Genomic DNA, 20109 nt, shown 5'->3' with positions numbered 1-20109 from the left:
AATTATGCTGTAAAAAATAAACCTGTTAATATGGTGTGATAATAAATTATAGTGTTCTTTAAGAAACAAAATTGTTAAGATGTAAAGTTTAATTAAACTTAGTCTGTGGATCAGCCCTGTCTAGATTTTGGACCTTGCAAGCAAGGTTTGAATTCATGCAGCACAACAAAATATTCTTCCCATGTTAAGGCAGGGGTGCATTATAAAAGTGACAGTCAATTCCTGAGTATAAGTTGTGGGTGCTGCTGACAAGCTGCCTTCTGTCCTGTCAGTTGCTCAAAATCAGGGATAACAATAGATATTTTTAATGTTTTTAACATAAATCCAATGAAATTGTCTCAGAGGTGACATTAACAAGAAATATTTTTGAGTCTTAAAATTTGTCACAAAAATAGAATTTATTTGAAATAATAGCATGCAGAGGATATAATATGAAGAAAGGGTGTTTTTTAAGCATTATAAAGAATATTTAGGTCAGTGAAAAGAACACTTCTTGACATATGGGTAGAAGGACAGGGACTTATCCTCCTCTGCACATCAGTAATAACTGTTGTTGAAGGAGAAGTGAACTTTAAGCTGAATGTGATAGTTAAAGCTGCTAGATAAATTCTGTACTCATGTACAAGTTGTTTAAAATGTTCTTGTTTAGTGGAGAGTCAATATGGTTGACTGGTGCTTGTTAATAGTACTGACACTGATTTTTACCATGCTGTTACAATGAAAATATGCTAAAAGTGGAGACTGGTTGCTAATGTATGAAAAGCTAGAAAGCGTACTTCCATTGTTTTAAACAGGTATTAATAAGGATATTATATAGGGTGTTCGGAAAGTCACTGTGCTCTTATATATTTATTAACAGACATGTTTCATTATAGAATACAGAAGGTAAATATGAATGAAAATTATAAACAGTGTTGAAAGTGACCCCCATTGGCATCAATACAGGCCTGGATCCTTCTTATTTTGTTTCTAAACACTGCTATCAGTTGCTGGCACGAAATAGACTGAATAAAATATGATTACAAAACTGCACAGTGACTTTCCAAACACCCTGTATTTAGCAATATTGTCAGTACAAAAATAACTTGAAAAATGTACTTATATGATCATAACACTAAGTTTGTATAGCACTTATTGAAACTAAAGTTACTAGTTATCTATACATGTACTGTACGGTTATGTGTAACTAGTTATAAGAAGTAGAGATACTCTTGTTTATTGTGCACTGGCCTATTAGATATGTATATGCAATTTAAAAAAATTAAAGAATTCTCTGAGTGTGTATAAGAAATGGTTTTCTGAAAAATAGTTTAATGTTTAAATCATGAGGTTTTGAGATTTTCTGTATTAATGGAATAGCATAATTGTGTGAAATAATAGACAATTCAGTTAAATCTTAAATAAGAGTAAGCTAATAAAATTATGTAGAAATAAAAGTGTAAATTCTAAGTCTGTTACAAGTTCCTTATGTTTACAAAAACATATCTGTTTTTCTAGCCCAAAAACTGGACAGTCACAAGTAGTATTGATATACTACATCAAACCAAGTCTAGGCTCAGTGATCGAATTACTGTATTGAAGAAACGCTTGACAGAAATAGAAGCTGTAGAAAATGATGCTGTGCAAGAGGTGAGAAAATCAGACAGGACCAGGGTGTAGCAAGAAACAATGAAACTTTTTGATCAAATAGATAAAATAGAAATGTTGAGTCTATTAGTAAAATATCATACTGTTCAGGAACTTTAAGAATACTTTTTTATTACAGCTTGAAATGGAACAGGCTCTGGTGCTTGGGGAACATCAAGAAGAAGAACAGCAACATCGGGAAGCCCAGAATAAGTTTGCAGATTTATTAGAGCAACAAAAGTTACTTGAAATGGAAGAAGAGAGAGTAAAAGCAAAGGTTTGTCTGCTGGTTTTTACCTATCATACTTGTTTATTAGTAATGTTGTTTTAGATTTATACAATGCACACTGTTAATACAGTAAAACCTGTCTAAGGCGGAATTGCACGGGATTGAGTAAAATGTCCAGCTTAAGCAGGTGTCCTGGCTTAGACATAGTGAATGTGCATTTCCTTAATTATGTATAATTTTTGAGCAGAATGTTATACTTGCTTGACTCAAGGGAAGTAAGACATTTGTAAATAAAGTTATTATACTGTTTATGCTATATTTATTAGAATAAGAACAACAATAGACAATCAAAATATACATAAGTATACAAAATCTTAATGAAATTTATTTGAAGAAAATGTCCAATTTCAGCTGTTTCATTTTTTTAATGGGCTTTCTCATGCGGTTAAAAGAGAACGCTAATTCTATGGCCTTTTCATGAAGTTCATTTTTCCCCTTCATACAATTTGATAGCGTTAATACAACTTAACACTTGCGATGAGGTAGGAATTTCTATTTCATCACAATATCTTCCACTTTGTTCATTTTCTGAATCTCTTACACTGTTACCATCTTGCAATTCTATTATAAATTCTGAATCAATTTCATTTGTTTCTGTTAAAACATTCTTGTCAATGTTTACAAAACTTTCTGCATCCACAGAATCATCTGCATCAATCTTCTCAATCAGAGTTTGGATTTCACTAGAATTGTCAAAACAAACAACTTTTAAAAAATGAGGGTATTTAGTAACTTTTTTTAAAAATGAGGTTAAGTACATTTTTCCTAAATTTTAAAATTAGGGAAGATAGGCATTTATTTTTATGTGAGAATTATTTAAAGAGTAGAATTTTACACTTAAGATAAATATATTTCTACAAATCATGAATCTAATTTAACTGCAAAAATAATAACAGCAGAAAAAAGAGCAGAATATATTTAACCAATATTTACTGTAACAAAATATCTGAGAACTTATTAATATTTGAACAAATTACTAATTAAACAAGAACTTATTAACATTTAAACATAGGTCCGGCATGGCCGAGCGTGTTAAGGCGTGCAACTTGTAATCTGAGGGTCGCAGCTTTGCATCCCCATCGTGCCAAATATGCTCGCCCTTTCAGCCGTGGGGGCGTTATAATGTGACAGTCAATCCCACTATTCGTTGGTAAAAGAGTAGCCCAAGAGTTGGTGGTGGGTGGTGATGACTAGCTGCCTTCCCTCTAGTCTTACACTGCTAAATTAGGGACGGCTAGCACAGATAGCCCTCGAGTAGCTTTGTACGAAAGTAAAAAACAAACAATCATTTAAACATAAACATTTTCCACTTTACTCAGGTTCTAATCCTACTTGTTGATAGATGAGGTAGGTGAAAGATAGATTTTCATTTGCGTTATGCAGGTTCTGCCATATAGAGGGCCTTTGATAAGAGAAATATTAAGGTAATGCTGAAAAATTTTGATATTTCCTGCTTGTACAGGTTTTTGCTTTATGCAGTTTTCAGTTTAGACAGGTTTTACTATATAACCTTGGACTGTACTTTGAATTGGAAGATAAGTTTCATGCAATTGTATTTTTAATTAAGTTTATTTAAGTCCTGTGTTGTTTCGATAATGATATTTAACAGTTCATTTAATTGTAGATAATACTCTTGTGTTTTCTAGGTCAGTTGACACTGCTGTTCTTTAAGTAAAGTTAAAGACTTGCCATTCAAGTTGGTCACTTGTGGTTTTAAACACAATGACAACTGTGATAGGACTTTCAGTAGCCTTAAATACCTTGTTGTTAAAGTTCATCACTTGTGATTTTAAACATGGTGACAGACTGGGAATAGCTAAGTGTGAGAAATGGTAGAAGGATGTGTGATGGCAGATTGCCGTGATAACCTGGAAGTGTTTTAAGACAGTATACATATTATTGAAAAAAACCCAACTGCATTTGTTTTTACTTAATCATACAGGTCTAACTATAGTGTAAGATATTTCCTGAATTATCTGTTTTGATAGTTTCTCTTATACTGTATTACTAAAATAGAATAAATCTTGTGTTTATAAATCTAGCATTTTGGTATTCAACTGTCACCAAATGATAAGAAATTTGCTGTGAGTCAACCAGTAGGTGCTAGATCTTGTCTGTTGTCTAAGAAAATGTGATTAATCTTGTATTATAGATGTTTTTAGAAACATGTGATGAATTAAATCCTTAGGACCTCAATCAACTGGAAATGGCAAAGAAAAGTCTTCAAGAACGTCAACAGGAATTAGAAGAACTTTTAGGTCTACAGCAATTACTAAGTGAAGAAGTTATCAGTGAGAAGTCCAAGTTCTCCAAATATGAAGGAAATAAAGAAGTGCACAAGTTCGGAGAAGGTTTTGGAGAGAAGGGATCTGACAAATTTAAGGAACATTATGAACTGGAGCTGGAACTATTAGAAACTAACAAGAAAACTTTTGAAGACTTAGAATTTCAACATCTTGAACATCAAACACATTTTGAAGAAGAGAAAGATATCTTGAGTCAGAAACTCACTGATCTGAGGATTGATATCCAGGACAGGCAGGCAAGTCTTATTTCTGTTCTTTAAGACAAGTTTTGTTTGTTTGTTGTATTACTTCATCAACAAAAAATTAAGTTAAAAACCAAAACCAGACACAAACTAAATAAATGAAGCATTTTCTGAATTGAAAGTTTTTGAAGTTATATACTGTATGGGAATTTTCAATATTTTGAAGTTTTTAATATGTGAGAGTTAATTAGAAAAAAATTAAAATTATAAATGTTTCTAAATTATGAGCATTTATATTATAAACAATTAATTTTTGTAAACTTAATTATTAAACACTGTGATGTAGGTTTATAATATAAAATATGGGTTTGTTTTGTGCACAAGTTCATTCTGTCTTCAGTGAACAATGATTGTAAGAAATAGTGATTCAAGAAACATTATATAAAACAATATATAGATGACTATTAAAAGCCTGTGAAGCTCTTAGATGCTTTACTGTACTTATAAATATTTTGTTGTATTTAGAATAAATTGCAAGAGCTGAAGGAGCAACAGAAGTATGTGAAGGAGCAGATAACACAAGAGAAGAACAAAGCTCATTTGGAAAAGAAACGAGCAATGGGAGAATTGAATCAGGTAGTGAATATGCAAAATAATAATTCATTTACACCAACTTTATTCATATTCTGAAGCTTTGAGTGTTGTGCTTACATTGTTTTTGAAGAAACATAAGATCTTGGGCAAGGAATTTTCAAGATATTGTTTTATTTTATCAAATTAATTAAAGGTTATAACAGTTATTATATACCATATTACTTCAAACTTAAGACACACCTCACTTTTAAAAAGAGTTTTGAGGAAAAAAATTTGAATGATAATTGGAAAGAAGTAAATATATTTTTAAAAGAACTTGTTAATGAATCAAAAATGTTAATAATGTATTTAAAATGAAATAAAATATATAGTAAATTTAAAATTTTCATTACAATATTGTTTCTTCCTTCTTTCTTTATTTAATTAGAATGCTACTCTGATGTTTCTCTGGCTCACCGTTATATTTTGAAGTTGAAGCACCTTTATTGCTTGATTCGCTATTGTTCCAAAGAATGTCATCTTGTGTTCTGTCTTCTGCATTGGATAAACAACATTTTAAAAACGATTTTCTAATAATATTGTCCAACACTTCTTTCCAAACTTTTGAAATCCATCCACACCACTGTTGTTCATACTGATACCCTTTTTATTATACCACTCGGTGTCAAAGCATGATTGTCTTTATTCAGCCAAGCATCATAATGTTTATGGATATAATCTTTGAATGACTTGTCAATGGACACATCAAGAGGTTGTAACTGACCTATCATTCCACCAGAAATTATCACCAGATCATTGTTTTTGTTTCTTAACCTTCTCTTGATTTTATCGGAGAGATAGCCACAAAATACTTCCATTACAAATGTGCTCCAGTGCTTTAGTAATTCACTAGGATGATGTTTACATACACATCCCAACCACTATTATATTAACTCTGATGTCATCCCTTCCATATTTTTGTTTTTCTGTTTAATATGACATACAGTGGTAATTTATTTTCATCTACAGTTACATGTTGCATGGCATTAACTCGTAACTTTTCATAGTCAGTGGTTTAGAGGGCACCTGTTTTTCTCCTTTGGCATTTACAGTGTAGTTGTGTGGCATGTTGAAAAAAACAACTACCATTTCATATACGTTACCAATTCGGTTTAGGGAATATTGATTCTTATGGCATAGAACAATAATGCAACTTTGATATCCAATAAGTTTTGTTAAAAATCTGAGAGCAATTTTTGACTAATTGTTGTCCTTCACCATGATGATAAACCTTTTTTCATAAGTTTCTCACACCAGGCATGACTAGCCTTGAAAAAAATACCACTATTTCCTGCACATTCTTTTGTTTTTAACATTAAGACTTCTCTTGTTACAGGCAATCCTTTATTTTGTAACTCTCTGAAATATGTTATAATGGTGACATCAGCTTCAGGATGTTTTCCTGTTCTTGCAAGAAAACAACTTGGTATTCATACCACACCAATGACATAAATTTGCCTCATTCACTGTTTATTTATACCGTCTGCACAATTCCAAATCTGTTCAGTGCACAAAATAACTTTTGCTTTAAATTTGGCATCTTACGTAAAATGCTTTTCTGTGGGTAAAAAAGGCAATAAAATATCATCTGAACAACAGGAAAGTCAGACAAAGACTAAGGATGGTGATATCCAACAACATTGCTAGAGGTGCTGACATAGGCAGATTTGATGCTTTGTATGTGTTATCTTACTCATTCTAAACTAAGTTCTTTTTAAAATATAGTCCAATCTGTTTGTTAATGTAGGTTTTTTTTAAATCTTTGTTGTTCAAAGAAAATGATATTTTTGAGAATTTTGAAGAGTGAAAATAACACCTCGAATTTAAGATGTAACCTAATTTTCAGTTCAAAAAATGTGAAAAGAGTGTCTTAAATTCAAAGTAATATGGTCTGTGTGTGTGTGTGTGTGTGTGTGTGTATATATATGTATAAAACAAGTATTTACAAAGAGTAAACATATTTTATAATAAGTATTCAAATCAGTATTTAATAAAAGGAAATATTATAATAACTAAAAACTTCATTGTTTAAAAAAGAAAAAACACAATACAAATTTATATATAGTTTTGTAATTTCTTAAATTTTAGCTTGCATTTTCTATGCAGTTTATTTTTTTATGTTGTATCTATACATTAAAATTTTTACTGTGTAAGACTTGTTTTTATCTACTGAGTGTTCAAACTTAGTTTTCTAATTTTAATCAATCATTGGAAACTCGAAGATGTCAAATTTATTCATGAAGCAAGAGTTTGATTTACTTCAAAATACAGTGTTTGTCATTACGAACCTCAAATTAATTACGTGTTACTGTATACACTAAGAATAAGATAAACAGATTCTAGTTGATACAACACTGAATTAATTAAGTTTGAAATTCTCTCTTTTTTTTCCATCAATATTATTTTGTTATTTATTTTATGTTTATCCATTACCAAGTCACCCATAGTGGCTCAGCAGTAACTCTGAGGGCTTACACTACAATAATTTGGTTTCAGTACTTGTGGTGGGAATAACACATAGCTCAATGTGTAGCTTTTCACTTAACAAGAAACAGAAATCAAAACTAGATAGGGATATTAAGGTAACTTTTTTCAAAAGATTTATTATTGTATGTAATTCATTGTATATTTACAATTATTGTCATCTATAGGTACTTGTTGTCAAACTATCAGAGGGAATGGTTTTAATCATGATTACTCAGCTTTATACCATTGTTCAGATCTTCTATCAGTAATCAGCCTATAATTCATGTGAAGTTACTCCTTTTGCTTACAGTGTGAAGGATGTTACCAGAGATGAATAGCTCATTCTAAGGTCTTACAATCTACAGGATGCTGCTAAAGATAAATAACTTGTTCTAAGTTCTTATGATCTACAGGATGCTAAAGATAAATAACTTGTTCTAAGTTCTTATGATCTGCAGGATGCTGCTAAAGATAAATAACTTGTTCTAAGTTCTTATGATCTAGAGGACATTACTAAAGATAAGTAGCTCATTGCAAGTTCTTACAATATAGAAAAAGTTGCTTGAGATGAATAGCTTATTCTAAGTTCTTATGATGTGGAGAAATAGTCACTATAGATGAATAGCTTATTGCAAGTTCTTATGATGTGGAGAAATAGTCACTATAGATGAATAGCTTATTGCAAGTTGTTACAGTGAAACTAATTGTATTTGCTTCAAAATAATCTTGGGACAAGACAAATATGAACTTTCTACAGATGTCTAGAAGGTGTTGAGATATAAAGTTTAGAAACAAGGGATTTACTTGTTTTTATCCTTTTCAATGTTACACAAGTTTATTAAAAAGTAATTTCATATGAACAATAAAACTTTATGTCAAGAAGAAAGAAGAGGGTTTATGAAAATGGTTTTATATATTCCTTTATCTCTGTTCTGATGAAGTAGATGAGAAAAGTTTAATTAACCAGTTTATTCTACTCAGCATATCTCTTCCTAGTAACAAGCTAATCTTGAAGTCTTAAAATGATAAAATTTGGAATTCAATCTCTGCAATAGACATAGATGGTCCACTGTGTAACTTTTCGTTTAACAAACGAAATCTTTCTAGTATTACCAAGTCAGTGGAAGGATGCTTTTTATGCAACATATTATAAGCAAGTTTGTAGAGAAGAGGTAAAAAATTAAATTTTATAGCATTCAGCTTAGGTATTACATTATATTTACGTTATACTCAACCATTGTTTTAAGAAAGTAGTTTATTTGTTTCTAAGCATAAAGCTACATGCTGGGCTATCTATGTTGTGCCCAAAACAGGTATTGAAACCTGGTTTATTGTGTTATAAATCTTCAGATTGAGCCACTGAAAAGAGGGGTTAGAAAATTGTAAATGGGACATTGATCATTTGTTACTACGTTTTTAGAATATGAATTTATAAAGTGAATTAATTCTCAGGAATAAGTAAGTATGGATAGTTTTATTTGTTAACAAAAATATGTAATCATTTTTAGAGAGAGAATCTGTAACCATTAGTCGGTTGGAAATAATGTTCAATGAGTGAAGAAGGAATAGACCTTGAATAACTTTTTTTTTTCAGATTAGTAATTTAAGTTAAAGAGTTTAATGAAACAGTGAGAGGCCATAGATCCATTTAGGATATATCAGAAAATGTACAAACTTACCTTCTCACTTGGATGACTAGCCTCACGGCCAATGAGAATTAATGTCAGTTTTATATTGGTCATAAAAGTACATATTAATGTTTAGTTTGAGCCCACTTGCATTTGTATAAAACTTAGGTGGGAAGAAATTGTCAGGCTAGAACTGGATATCCTTATTTTATTGTAAAGGAAATTTTAAAGGTGGGTGTATGGATAAAACCAACAAATCAAGGATATTAATTTATTCAACATTTGGTTATATTTAAACATGAACATGCAGTAGGAAGTTGATTAATGATGCCTATAAAGACATTTTTTGTGTGATTTTAATACTATTAGTTGCAGCTCAAGTTGCAGGAGACAAATAAACTGTTAGAGAGTTTACAAGGTGCTTCTGATCCAAGTACTCCAGAATTTAGTTCCGAGAATTTTTCTGTTTTTTCTGATAATGAGCAGGTCAGTGTTAGAAACTTTGCATATCATAAAATACATATCTATTTATTTTTTAATGTTGTGAAAAGTCAGTAGTTAAATGTCATTTTAGTTTTATTTGTTCACACTGAATGCTGCCTGTGATATAATCTCTAGCACTTAAAATTAACTTTATAATAACCATTTTATTGTTCAGATGTATTCAAGGAATTTTGTTTTTACTGCTATAGCATTGAGTAACCAAATAAACACCAATTAGTGAAGTTTTACTTTTTATCAAGATATATTTATTATAAGACATACTAAAAAAAGCAAGTATTTAGCTTCAAGTTTGGTAGAATTATCTCGGAAATATTTAAAGTCTTTTCTTGTTGAGTTGCTTTTATGCTATCAACTAACATGTGGCTTTAGGTTCTGCTATACAGAGCATGCTCCAACTTACCCAGAATTCTCCACTCTTCCACATGACTTATTGAATATGCATCAGGAGAATTACATAATCCAAATTTTCTTATTGGCAGTTGTTATGTTAACTTTGTTATCAATTCTAAAGTCAGTGCTACATCTGATATTAATGCTCCTACAAATATCTGTAATTCTTTTTGTTAATACTTTGGCGAGTTTACTCATGCAGTCTGCCTTTATCAGGAGAGTCTGTAGCTGCATTATTGGCTCTTGTTAATGAACATGTTCAGGTTGTTAATGCCAATTTGTCTGCTAGTGTATCTAGTAGGTATCATTAACCTGTGGACATTCCAGTTGAAGGACATCCACCTTTTTCTTAAAATCTTGAACCAAAACAGTTTATTTGCTCAGGCCTTTTCATCTTTGATTTATAAAGAATAAGATTTGTTGGCCATCCCTAATCCTGATGAAACTTCTGATGGTCTGATTTTCCTTTTTTTTTTTCCCTCAGGTATGTTATATTTCAATTTTTGAACATCTTTCTGTTGCACCTGAGGGTGAAAATGTTGACATATTAGATGATTTATTTCTGAAATCCTTATTTCTTCTACCATCTCCTAACACTTGGGTTATTGCTGGAATCAGCTAAAAGTTTTTATTTTCAGGATCATAGTTTTTGTCCAACCAGCTAGGTTGGAGAGCTGCTTTAAACGCTTCTTTCAGGTCTTCTGGAAGACACAAGTTCCTGTTGTCTTATTGTCCAAGAACCTCTCTCAAGCCTATCTTCTTAATGCCTCAAGTTTATAGACATTGCCCTAAATAAAACTTGGGTCTATTCATGCATTTCTTGGCTTCTTTCCACTACTGAAGCTTTACCAACTTGTTTGCTCTATAAGCTTTGCTTCAAAATATATTTCATTTACTTGCATCAGGTGAAAGATGTTATAACATCTGTGCTATTGAAGCTTCACATACACTGTTTTCTTGGAAGGTGTTACATCTTCCTTACTTAAAACATAACTATGAGAAAAGGTAACAAATGTCTTTCCCTATCATGTTACAAGATTTTTATTCAAAGGATTATTTTTTAGAGTCCTTGAGTTATTTAGACTGTACTGAATCCCTTTAAACAAGGAAAGTCTTTTAGTATGTCAGAGGTAAATACCTATTTATTATTCATTTAATTCTAAAACTTAAAATTTATTTATATAACATAATAATGATGTTTAAATGAGCTGACCATGAAAATCAACTGATGAAAAAGTAAGCTTAGACTTTAAATGCTCAAGTCTTGCATAAAATATTTATAATAAATAAATAAATACTTCAAAATACTAAAGTAACATCTTATTTTGTTTAAATAGTTTTGAAAACTCATTTGGTAAGTACTTTTTAACCAGTAGTTATTAGAAAATGAGTAAAAATTGTTTCAAATTTATTATGAATAATATATTTTATAGCAATAGAAAACCCTGGATGTGGATAGTTTATTTCATATCCTTTATTTATTTCTGATAGCAAAGAAAAATTTAGTGATATAAAGATAATTTAGTAATTGTATAGTTCCAAATGTAAGTCTGTAAGTTGTTGCAATACTGTAATAATTTATATGCAGAATGTTGTGAGTTATGGCATAATTTTGTTTTAAAAAAACAATTGTGAATAAAAATTGTTTTAGTGGTTATTCATTTTCAATATCTTGCAAATTATATAATTTAGTATATAATGTAAATATTTTTTAGAGTTATGTATATATAAGGTAATTTTTTTCCTTTTTTAGAAGGGACAAGGAGTGGATAAACATGTGGATCCTCAAACTGAGCTCAGTCTTGACACTAGAAAATCTTGCATTGGTAAATAATCTTAACAGAAGTTATTAATAACATCTATTTTTCTACTCTCTAGAGGCCTGGTGGTTAGGGTGATGTAACTTGTGGGTTGCCAAGTTAAAACCCATCACTGAACATTACCTTTTAAACCATGGAAGTATTGTAATGTGATGGTAAATCCAACTATTTATTGATAAATGATGGCTCAAGAGTCTGCAGTCAGTGATTAGGTGCCTTTCCTCTAGTCTATCACTTCTAAATCAAAAAATGGCGAGTGTAGATAGCCTTAGAGTATCCTAGCATAAAACTTTGTCAATCTAAATAGGTATGTTTTGTTATTGAAGTTTCATTTTATTATTTTACACTTTATTAAGAAGAACCCTTTCTCTGCTTAAAACGTAATTATTATGTGGGTTTAATACATTCATATTGAGTCCAGTTCTGTTTTATAATGTTGAATTATTTTGAAACATGTTATTTCCAAATGAGTAAAGTGTAATAATGATTTGGTTAACAAATATTAGTTATTATTTCTTAACAAGACAATTAATTCAACACATTTGTTGAACTTTGTTTCAATTTTGATTAACATTTTTGTGTGTTATGAAGTAATAATTTAATAACAGTACATTTATTTAATCAGTCATTTCATGTAGTAGTGACAAACTCAGTCCTACACATTTTGAACATTATCATCCTTATTCAAGCAACTTTGTGTTACAACACTCAGTTTTATGAAGTTTGGCTGATGTATTCTTATATCACAGTGTTACAGATCTTAGTAGAAAGAGAAAGAGATTAAAGAAAAAAAAAATATCAATTTAACTTACAACACCATTATGACTTGAATATCTCTTAGTATGAGACATGATACATTTAGTAATATGTAATTCAATGACCAGAAGTACCATGAAGTGCTAGAACTTCAACGTTAAGTGTTAGTGTATATTACACCTGAATTTGGGTGAAAAAAGATTATATATAGGATCAGTGTAAAAGTTGATAGATGATTGTTCACATCAGATTTAAAAGGATCAAAATATGGAAGTTTACAGAAGAAGTAGAGTCACTGTTTTTTCCATCAGATTTATTATGCATGAGGCCATTCAGCAAAATTGGGAAAAATGTTAAGGTCAGCTGAAGGTGATATACATTCTTCTGTTAATAGGTATAATGAATTTGTGTTCACAGTACAGTTGTAATGACTGTTGCTTCCACTATAGCTACATGTAACCATACAACACCTGTAAAACTTCTGCAGTGTGTCATTTTGATAGCTAAACAATGCAACAGTCCAATAAGTGCATGTTTGTTTGTTTTTCATGTGTGTTTGTTTACATTTAAAGCCCATCAACACAAGGAGCTCGACAAACAATCATGTAGTTTCTAAGGTAATGAGAATCTCCACGTCCAGTGTTGAACAAAGATATGAAGAGAGGTGGTAGTAGATTGAATTACTATGATTAATGGACTTGTTGCATGCGATGAGATCTATAATGTACATAATCCGTCAAAACTTTGTTGAAAACGTATTGTGATCAATTACATTACTTAAGTCCAGAGCAAAATAGAATTGGTACAATGACTATATACCCAAACTTTTTGTATCAGAACACTGACCTAATATTTTAGGACTTTGTTACCTTCAACAGTATTGTAATATCTTGCTTTTTTTTTTTTTAATACTAAAATCAATTAACTAGCACATAATTTCAGGAAACCTTGTTCGCCAGCATAGTGGAAGAAGAGCAAATGGACACATGTCAGGTGAAACCGATTTCACAGACAGTTCTAGCAAAAACTGTGATAGTTGTTGTAGTTTTGAGTCTGAATCTTCCAGTGTGGCAAGCACAGATCTACATTTACTGACGGGAAGGTAATAACTTAGGACTGGATAATATAGAGTAGCATTATACAGACTTACAGTCATAGGATAAAAAGAAAACAATGTTGTCTTAATAAAAATAAATAATAGCTTAAGCACAGCTATTTTTATTTTTTTCTGCATCTGGATTTATAAAATTTAAATATGATTTACAGTATAGTATAGTAAAAGGCAGTGTGGCTCATTATATTTGGACTTGTGGTTGGATGGTTCACTTAAGTTCAAGGTTGGCCTGTGTTGAGTTGAGTAAGACACTTTACTTTACTTGTTCCATTCTACACAGCTCTTATCTGGGGAAGTGGGGATCTAAAACACTATGGATTCTCATCTTGGCAGTGGAAGTGCCTTCTCATCCACTTGGGTCACTTTAAACTAGAGTTTGAAAACACTGGCCATACATGCTTTGGAAAGCCAAGAGAAAGATTTAACTTGACTACAATGTAGTTTGTGTAACTGACCTTATTATTAAGGTGTATTAATAGTATGTTTTTTTTCTATTGATGTTTTTGAGGTTTCAAAACATATATGTATATTTTTTAATAAATTATTTTCATCTGACATTTTATACTTTGTTTGTTTTTTTACTTTTTCTTTAATTCACTTTTTTATTTAATATTTCTCTTATTTATACATCCACAAAAGTTTTGCACCTTTCATGTAGTGCCCTAGTTCTGGTCTTGAAATTAATTTGTTCAATATGCATTTTGTTGGTATTTTCATTCCTTTCTATATTTTTTTAACTTTTTCCTAGTATGGAATTCTCTTTCTGTTAATTGTTAAAAATGTACAAATGTAGTTATTGAAGTTTTTAGACTTATGTTTCAAAAATAAGTTAGTAAAAGAAAAGAAAGACAAAGATGTGTGTTCAACTATTTAGTTTTTACATAAGTAGAATTAATATAAAGTGCATAATATTTATGAACATTACTTGCACTGGAATATGAATATATATTATTAAAAATATAAATCAAGATTCTCTCATATATGGGTTTGTTTTTTCTGCAGTAGCTACAGCATTTTGTGCAAGCTGGTAACTAGTTCGAATATTTGTTTATAAGCATTCTTTCAGAAATGTTATAAATAGAGGAAGATGAATTATTAAAATGTACTTTGGATTGTAAATAAAGCACATATGGGCATTGTTGTAAAGTGTTTATGTTGTTGTTTTAAGTTAAGCACAAAGCTATACAATGGGTTATCTGTGCTCTGCCCACCACGGGTATCGAAACCCAGTTTTTAGCATGGTAAGTCTGCAGACATACCGCTGAACCACTGGGGGGCTGTAAAGTGTTTATATAAGCACATATGCACACAGATATGTATTTGTATCAGCATATTTAACTTGTAAAATCAATTTATATAAGCACATGTGCAATGTTGTAATGTGTTTATGAGTATGTATGTGCATTGCTGTAAATTGTTGATTGCAATATTTAATTCAGAAATGGAGTTCATTAAATACATTGATATTTGTTTCAACTTCTAAACAGAGAAAGACAATTTATAGAAATTTCAATTTTGTAAAGGTGATGAAATTCATAATTTTTCTGTACTTTTCGTTGTAGAGAATAATTTGTTCAATGTATTACTTAGCATAAGTAGCAGTGGAGATGAGCCTAGCCGACCAACAAGTTTTTGCACACCAAGTTCCTGGGCTAATGAAGAGATCAGTTATAGTGTAGGTATTGATAAGGAAGTTACTGTTTCTTACCTTGTTGTTTGTGTCATCTGTACTAGACGGTGACCTTTTTTATTTATGTGTTCAGGACTTTCACTTTTATTATGGAATAAATAGAGTAAGTTGGAACTAAGAGTGAAGCTAGCCAACAAACACTTGTACTTATTAAAACAAGTAATGATAACTGGGACTGTGAGTGAAGCTGGCCAACAAACACTTGTACTTATTAAAACAAGTAATGATAGGTGGGACAGAGAGTGAAGCGAACCAACAAACACATGTACTTATTAAAACAAGTAATAATAGGTGGGACAGAAAGTGAAGCTAGCCAACAAACACTTGTACTTATTAAAACAAGTAATAATAGGTGGGACAGAAAGTGAAGCTAGCCAACAAACACTTGTACTTATTAAAACAAGTAATAATAACTGGGACTGAGTGAAGCTAACCAACAAACACTTGTACTTATTAAAACAAGTAATAATAGGTGGGACAGAAAGTGAAGCTAGCCAACAAACACTTGTACTTATTAAAACAAGTAGTAATAGGTGGGACAGAAAGTGAAGCCAGCCAACAAACACTTGTACTTATTAAAACAAGTAATGAGAACTGGGGCAGAGAGTGAAGCTAGGCAACAAACACTTGTACTTATTAAAAAGCCCATAAATGAACACAGCTTAGTCTTCTAGGGCTTTTTTCCCAAGTTTCTATCTGTAAACGAAATTTACTTTTTGAAATGGTTCTTGTGATGTTTTCAGATTTTAATTTCATTTCAGAGGCTGAGTTACCCACAGGTTAATACAGGTTTTACAATTTTGTTTTTCAAATAATTACCATATGACATTTTTCAAGAATTCTAATAGTGAGCATGTGTACCTGTAACAGTAAAAAAAAGTTTTATTTGAATTTATTAGAATTAAAGACTTTATCATAATTTAATAATATAAAATATATATGTAAAAACGGCTCGTTTGGGTTGAGAAAACTTATGTAGAGGAGCGAACAATGTTTCGACATTCTTTAGTCATCGTCAGGTTCACAAAGAAAGAAAGAAAGAGGTAACTGACCGATAGCTGACCAGTGTTTGAAGGGGTTGTGTAACTGAGTGTAGAAATGTAGAGGGCATGCTTAGATGTTTGAATATATATATTTTAATATAGGTATAAAGGTGTTCCTTTGTATTGGTTTATTTTGGGCTTGAGTTGTTGTATAAGTAAGGCTTCTTTAATTTTGCATTTGTTTATGTTTGTTTCTTTATTTAGTATTTGGGTGTTTTCTATGGTTATGTTGTGTTTATTTGATTTATATATATTCAACCATCTAAACACTCCCTTTACATCCCTACACTCAGTTACACAACCCCCATCAAACATGTGGTCAGCTATCGGTCAGTTACCTCTTTCTTTCTTTATGAACCTAATGATGACCAAAGAAGGTCGAAACATTGTTCACTCCTCTACATAAAAATTTTCTCGACCCAAATGAACTGTTTTTACAAATATATTTTTCTGTAAAAGTGGGTTTTCTCGTCATCACTGATAGTATAAAAATAGTTTCAGCGATATGTTTTATGAAATAAAAGAAACAGTGGATGTCTCTCGTGGGAACAGCAATATTTAAATTATATCTGTAATATTGGAATATTTATTTACCCTTTACGCCCAAATATTTTCAATTCAAAGCAAAGTTATCGTCAGATAATTCATATTCAGAATCATTTTTACATTCCACAAGTTCAGTTGTGTCTTCAAGTGTGAAAAGACTGGAGCTATTTGGTTCCATCTTCTCAGACAAATTAAACTGTTTTCAATTGCAAATATTACAGTATTTTGAATAGCAACATACACCATGTTGAATATGAATTGGCAGGTGAGCTGATCTATAATGGATCAGGTTTTGTAGATTTATTTTATACACTTGTGTTTAATTTTAGTGGGAAATTCAAACCACACTGTATGGTCTCCTTATGTTAATTGGTGCACCTAAAGGATTAACTACAGTTTTTACGAGTTCTTATGTTATAAATTAATTGTACGATTGATATTAATTAGAACTCTAACACTGTGATTGATATCTTTTAGAATATGGAGTTTTCATAAATTCCCATGTTACACACCAACTACACGACAAATATTTAGTAAAGAACATATTTTTGATGATCTCTTTTGATCCGTGTAGCTTGATGATTAACATCCAGTCTGTTTTGTCATGTGATATGATATGGTAGAGTAAATCGAATTTCCCTTCCTTATATTCAGTTGTAAAATATATAGACTGTAGAAAATGTAAGATCAATCATCTTGCAGATGATCAGATGATTGATTCATGTAATTTCCTTCTTTAAATGTGTGGTATTCCAGTAGGCACAAATTAAAACTATTTTTTTCATGTTTTTATTTATAGAATGTCCCACAACTGGTAGTAAAACCCCTTAAATGTTAGAAGTCAAAAGGTTATTATATTAAATCTCAATACGAGCTCTCATCTAGTAGTGCCCACAAATATTTTATTATACTGTTATACAAATATTGTGTTTATGAAGATTTGTTATTCTGTGATGGGTCAGCAGTAACTCTACAGACTTGCAATGTCTGGGGTTTAATTCTGCACAATGAACTAACTATAATTAGCCTACTATGTTCGTAAGTTTGCACAAAGAGTAAAAAAAATCCATTTTGAAAACGGTTTTAAGTTAAATAATAATCTGAACAACTACTATAATAGAGAAAAAAAGAAATGTAAGAAACAACTAATAATACCAAAATAGTCCACCAAATAGAACATTTCACTGAAAACAAAGCTTTTCTTTGTTCTTTGTCTCAAAATTCATGGTTCGATTCTCAACAGTAAACACAGAAAATAGTCTAATGTAACTTTGCTCTAAAACAACAAAGTCCATTTTTTATTGTTGTATTTTTCAGCTTTTAAAAAAAACTGAAATATACAATCGATTTTTTTTAATGTTGTATAAGACGACTTATCTTTTTAATGAATCTAATCATTGTTAACTTTGTATTAGAAATAACAATGTTTTATAGTTTTGTAAAATTCCATTACCAAAATAAATTACTTAATAAAGAAGACACTAATTTATTTGCTTTAACATTTGAAATTGTTGTAGATTGTGGTTTTAATATGGGTTTTCTCTGAGTTTATTGTGGAATATTGACTACTTCACTTTGTCTTTACAGCAATGAAATCTACTATTTATAAACGAAACTTAGAAAATAATTTAGTTTTGAAATAAGGTATTTTAACAATAGGAGTCTATTTAAAACAGTATCAGGTTGTGGTCAGAACTTGATAACCTTTTGTTTTACACTTATCTATTTGCATTTTAATAGCATGTTTGAGACAGTTTTTATTTGCTGATAGCTATAGCACTTAATTTGTCATAACCTTTTGGTTTTGTAGATATAAGGTGAAATATATTACTTTCTTATTAAGTAATAAAAACATGATCAGAAAAAACAAAAGTTTAAGAAAACATGGATTTTTGTTAGTTGGTACACTTTCCAGAAACGTTGTCAAGACTGGAATACAAGTATAACATTCTTCACTCAGATTGCTCAAAGTACACTCACAAAAACTTTGGGTGATTCTACTTACCATCAACCCAGGTAGGATATAGAGAGCCAGTAGGAATTTTGATACTTGTTTAGTCCATATGCGAGTTTTAGTCCTCACTATGAACTTCATATACTTTGTAGGACCAGGGAACACACACATAAAGTTTTTGGCAGGAAAGAAGTCATCTTCACCTAAGACAGTTTTTTTTTTTTTCGATTTAGCAAGGTAGCTGACCTCTGGAATGAGTTACATTCAGATTATAACAATATATTTTATTGAATGGATTTTAAGGAAAAACTTAAACATTTGAGTGATAAGGGCTGACTTTGAGCTGTTTTGTTGAGGGTTTAGCTTAATTTAGTGGATAGGACAGTCTAAAAAGTTCCTTGCTTTCCTCTAATGTTATGTATTATCTTTAAAATGTATTTTTTTGAGATGTAGGATCCACTTTCTATCCCAGACTTTGGATTATTTTAGTAAGGTAAACAAAGTAGTATATTTTTTTTATATTTCTCGATAGGCTCAACAACAAGTATCAGCAGAAAACTGTAAAAATGAGAGACTTTTAAATGGCTCGTGTGGTGTGGAATATAGGAAGAAAGCTAAACTCAAGTCTCAGCGTCCACTAACACGCTACCTTCCTGTACGTGGATCAGAGCTGGACTTGCGTTATCATATTGAGACAGCTGGTCATCAGATTGAACTGTGCCCTTACATCCAAGTAACCACTACCGCTTGTCGAGGTTACTTGCACAAACTGGGAGGAGCATTGCACATTTGGAAGAGAAGATGGTTTGTGTTTGACCGAAAAAAGCATGCTTTGATTTATTATAGTGACAAAAGTGAAACGAAAGTGAAAGGTGGTGTTTATTTTCAGGTGTGTTGATTTATTTTTTATCTTCAATGTTGTTGTCTTTTGTACACTTCTTTAAAAAAATTAATTTGAAAGAAATTAGCAGTTTTGTATTCTTTGATAATTCATGAAGAATGGATCAGTATACAATTCTTATAAAATGTGGTTTGGAAATAAAATTTAAACCAGTAAAAGATATTATTAGGTAAACAAGTAGGTTAAACGTACTACAACTTTTAAGCATCTGTATGGAAGATATGATTAATACTTTTAACACAACATTATGTTTGAAAAATG

General features: G+C 30.8%; 1 protein-coding gene across 9 annotated transcripts in view; it reads left to right on the top strand.

The window, feature by feature from the left end:
* The window catches only part of LOC143233225 (uncharacterized), a 66158-nt gene that overhangs the window by 41314 nt on the left and 4735 nt on the right, over positions 1-20109 (top strand). For 7 of the 9 annotated variants that reach the window (XM_076469209.1, XM_076469208.1, XM_076469212.1 and 4 more), the window contains 9 exons: positions 1498-1629; positions 1766-1903; positions 4104-4457; positions 4929-5039; positions 9500-9616; positions 11778-11850; positions 13543-13702; positions 15305-15389; positions 19480-19836. In XM_076469209.1, coding sequence (XP_076325324.1) covers positions 1498-1629; positions 1766-1903; positions 4104-4457; positions 4929-5039; positions 9500-9616; positions 11778-11850; positions 13543-13702; positions 15305-15389; positions 19480-19836 — 1527 coding nt within the window. The remainder of the gene's footprint in view (positions 1-1497; positions 1630-1765; positions 1904-4103; positions 4458-4928; positions 5040-9499; positions 9617-11777; positions 11851-13542; positions 13703-15304; positions 15390-19479; positions 19837-20109) is intronic. The other 2 variants (XM_076469215.1, XM_076469213.1) reach the window with 1 other exon arrangement.

This window comes from Tachypleus tridentatus, chromosome 12 (assembly GCF_004210375.1).
Source record: "Tachypleus tridentatus isolate NWPU-2018 chromosome 12, ASM421037v1, whole genome shotgun sequence".
Classification (NCBI taxonomy): Eukaryota; Metazoa; Arthropoda; class Merostomata; order Xiphosura; family Limulidae; genus Tachypleus; species Tachypleus tridentatus.
The sequence above is the reverse complement of the archived record's forward strand: the minus strand, read 5'-3'. Positions and strand labels throughout refer to the sequence as shown.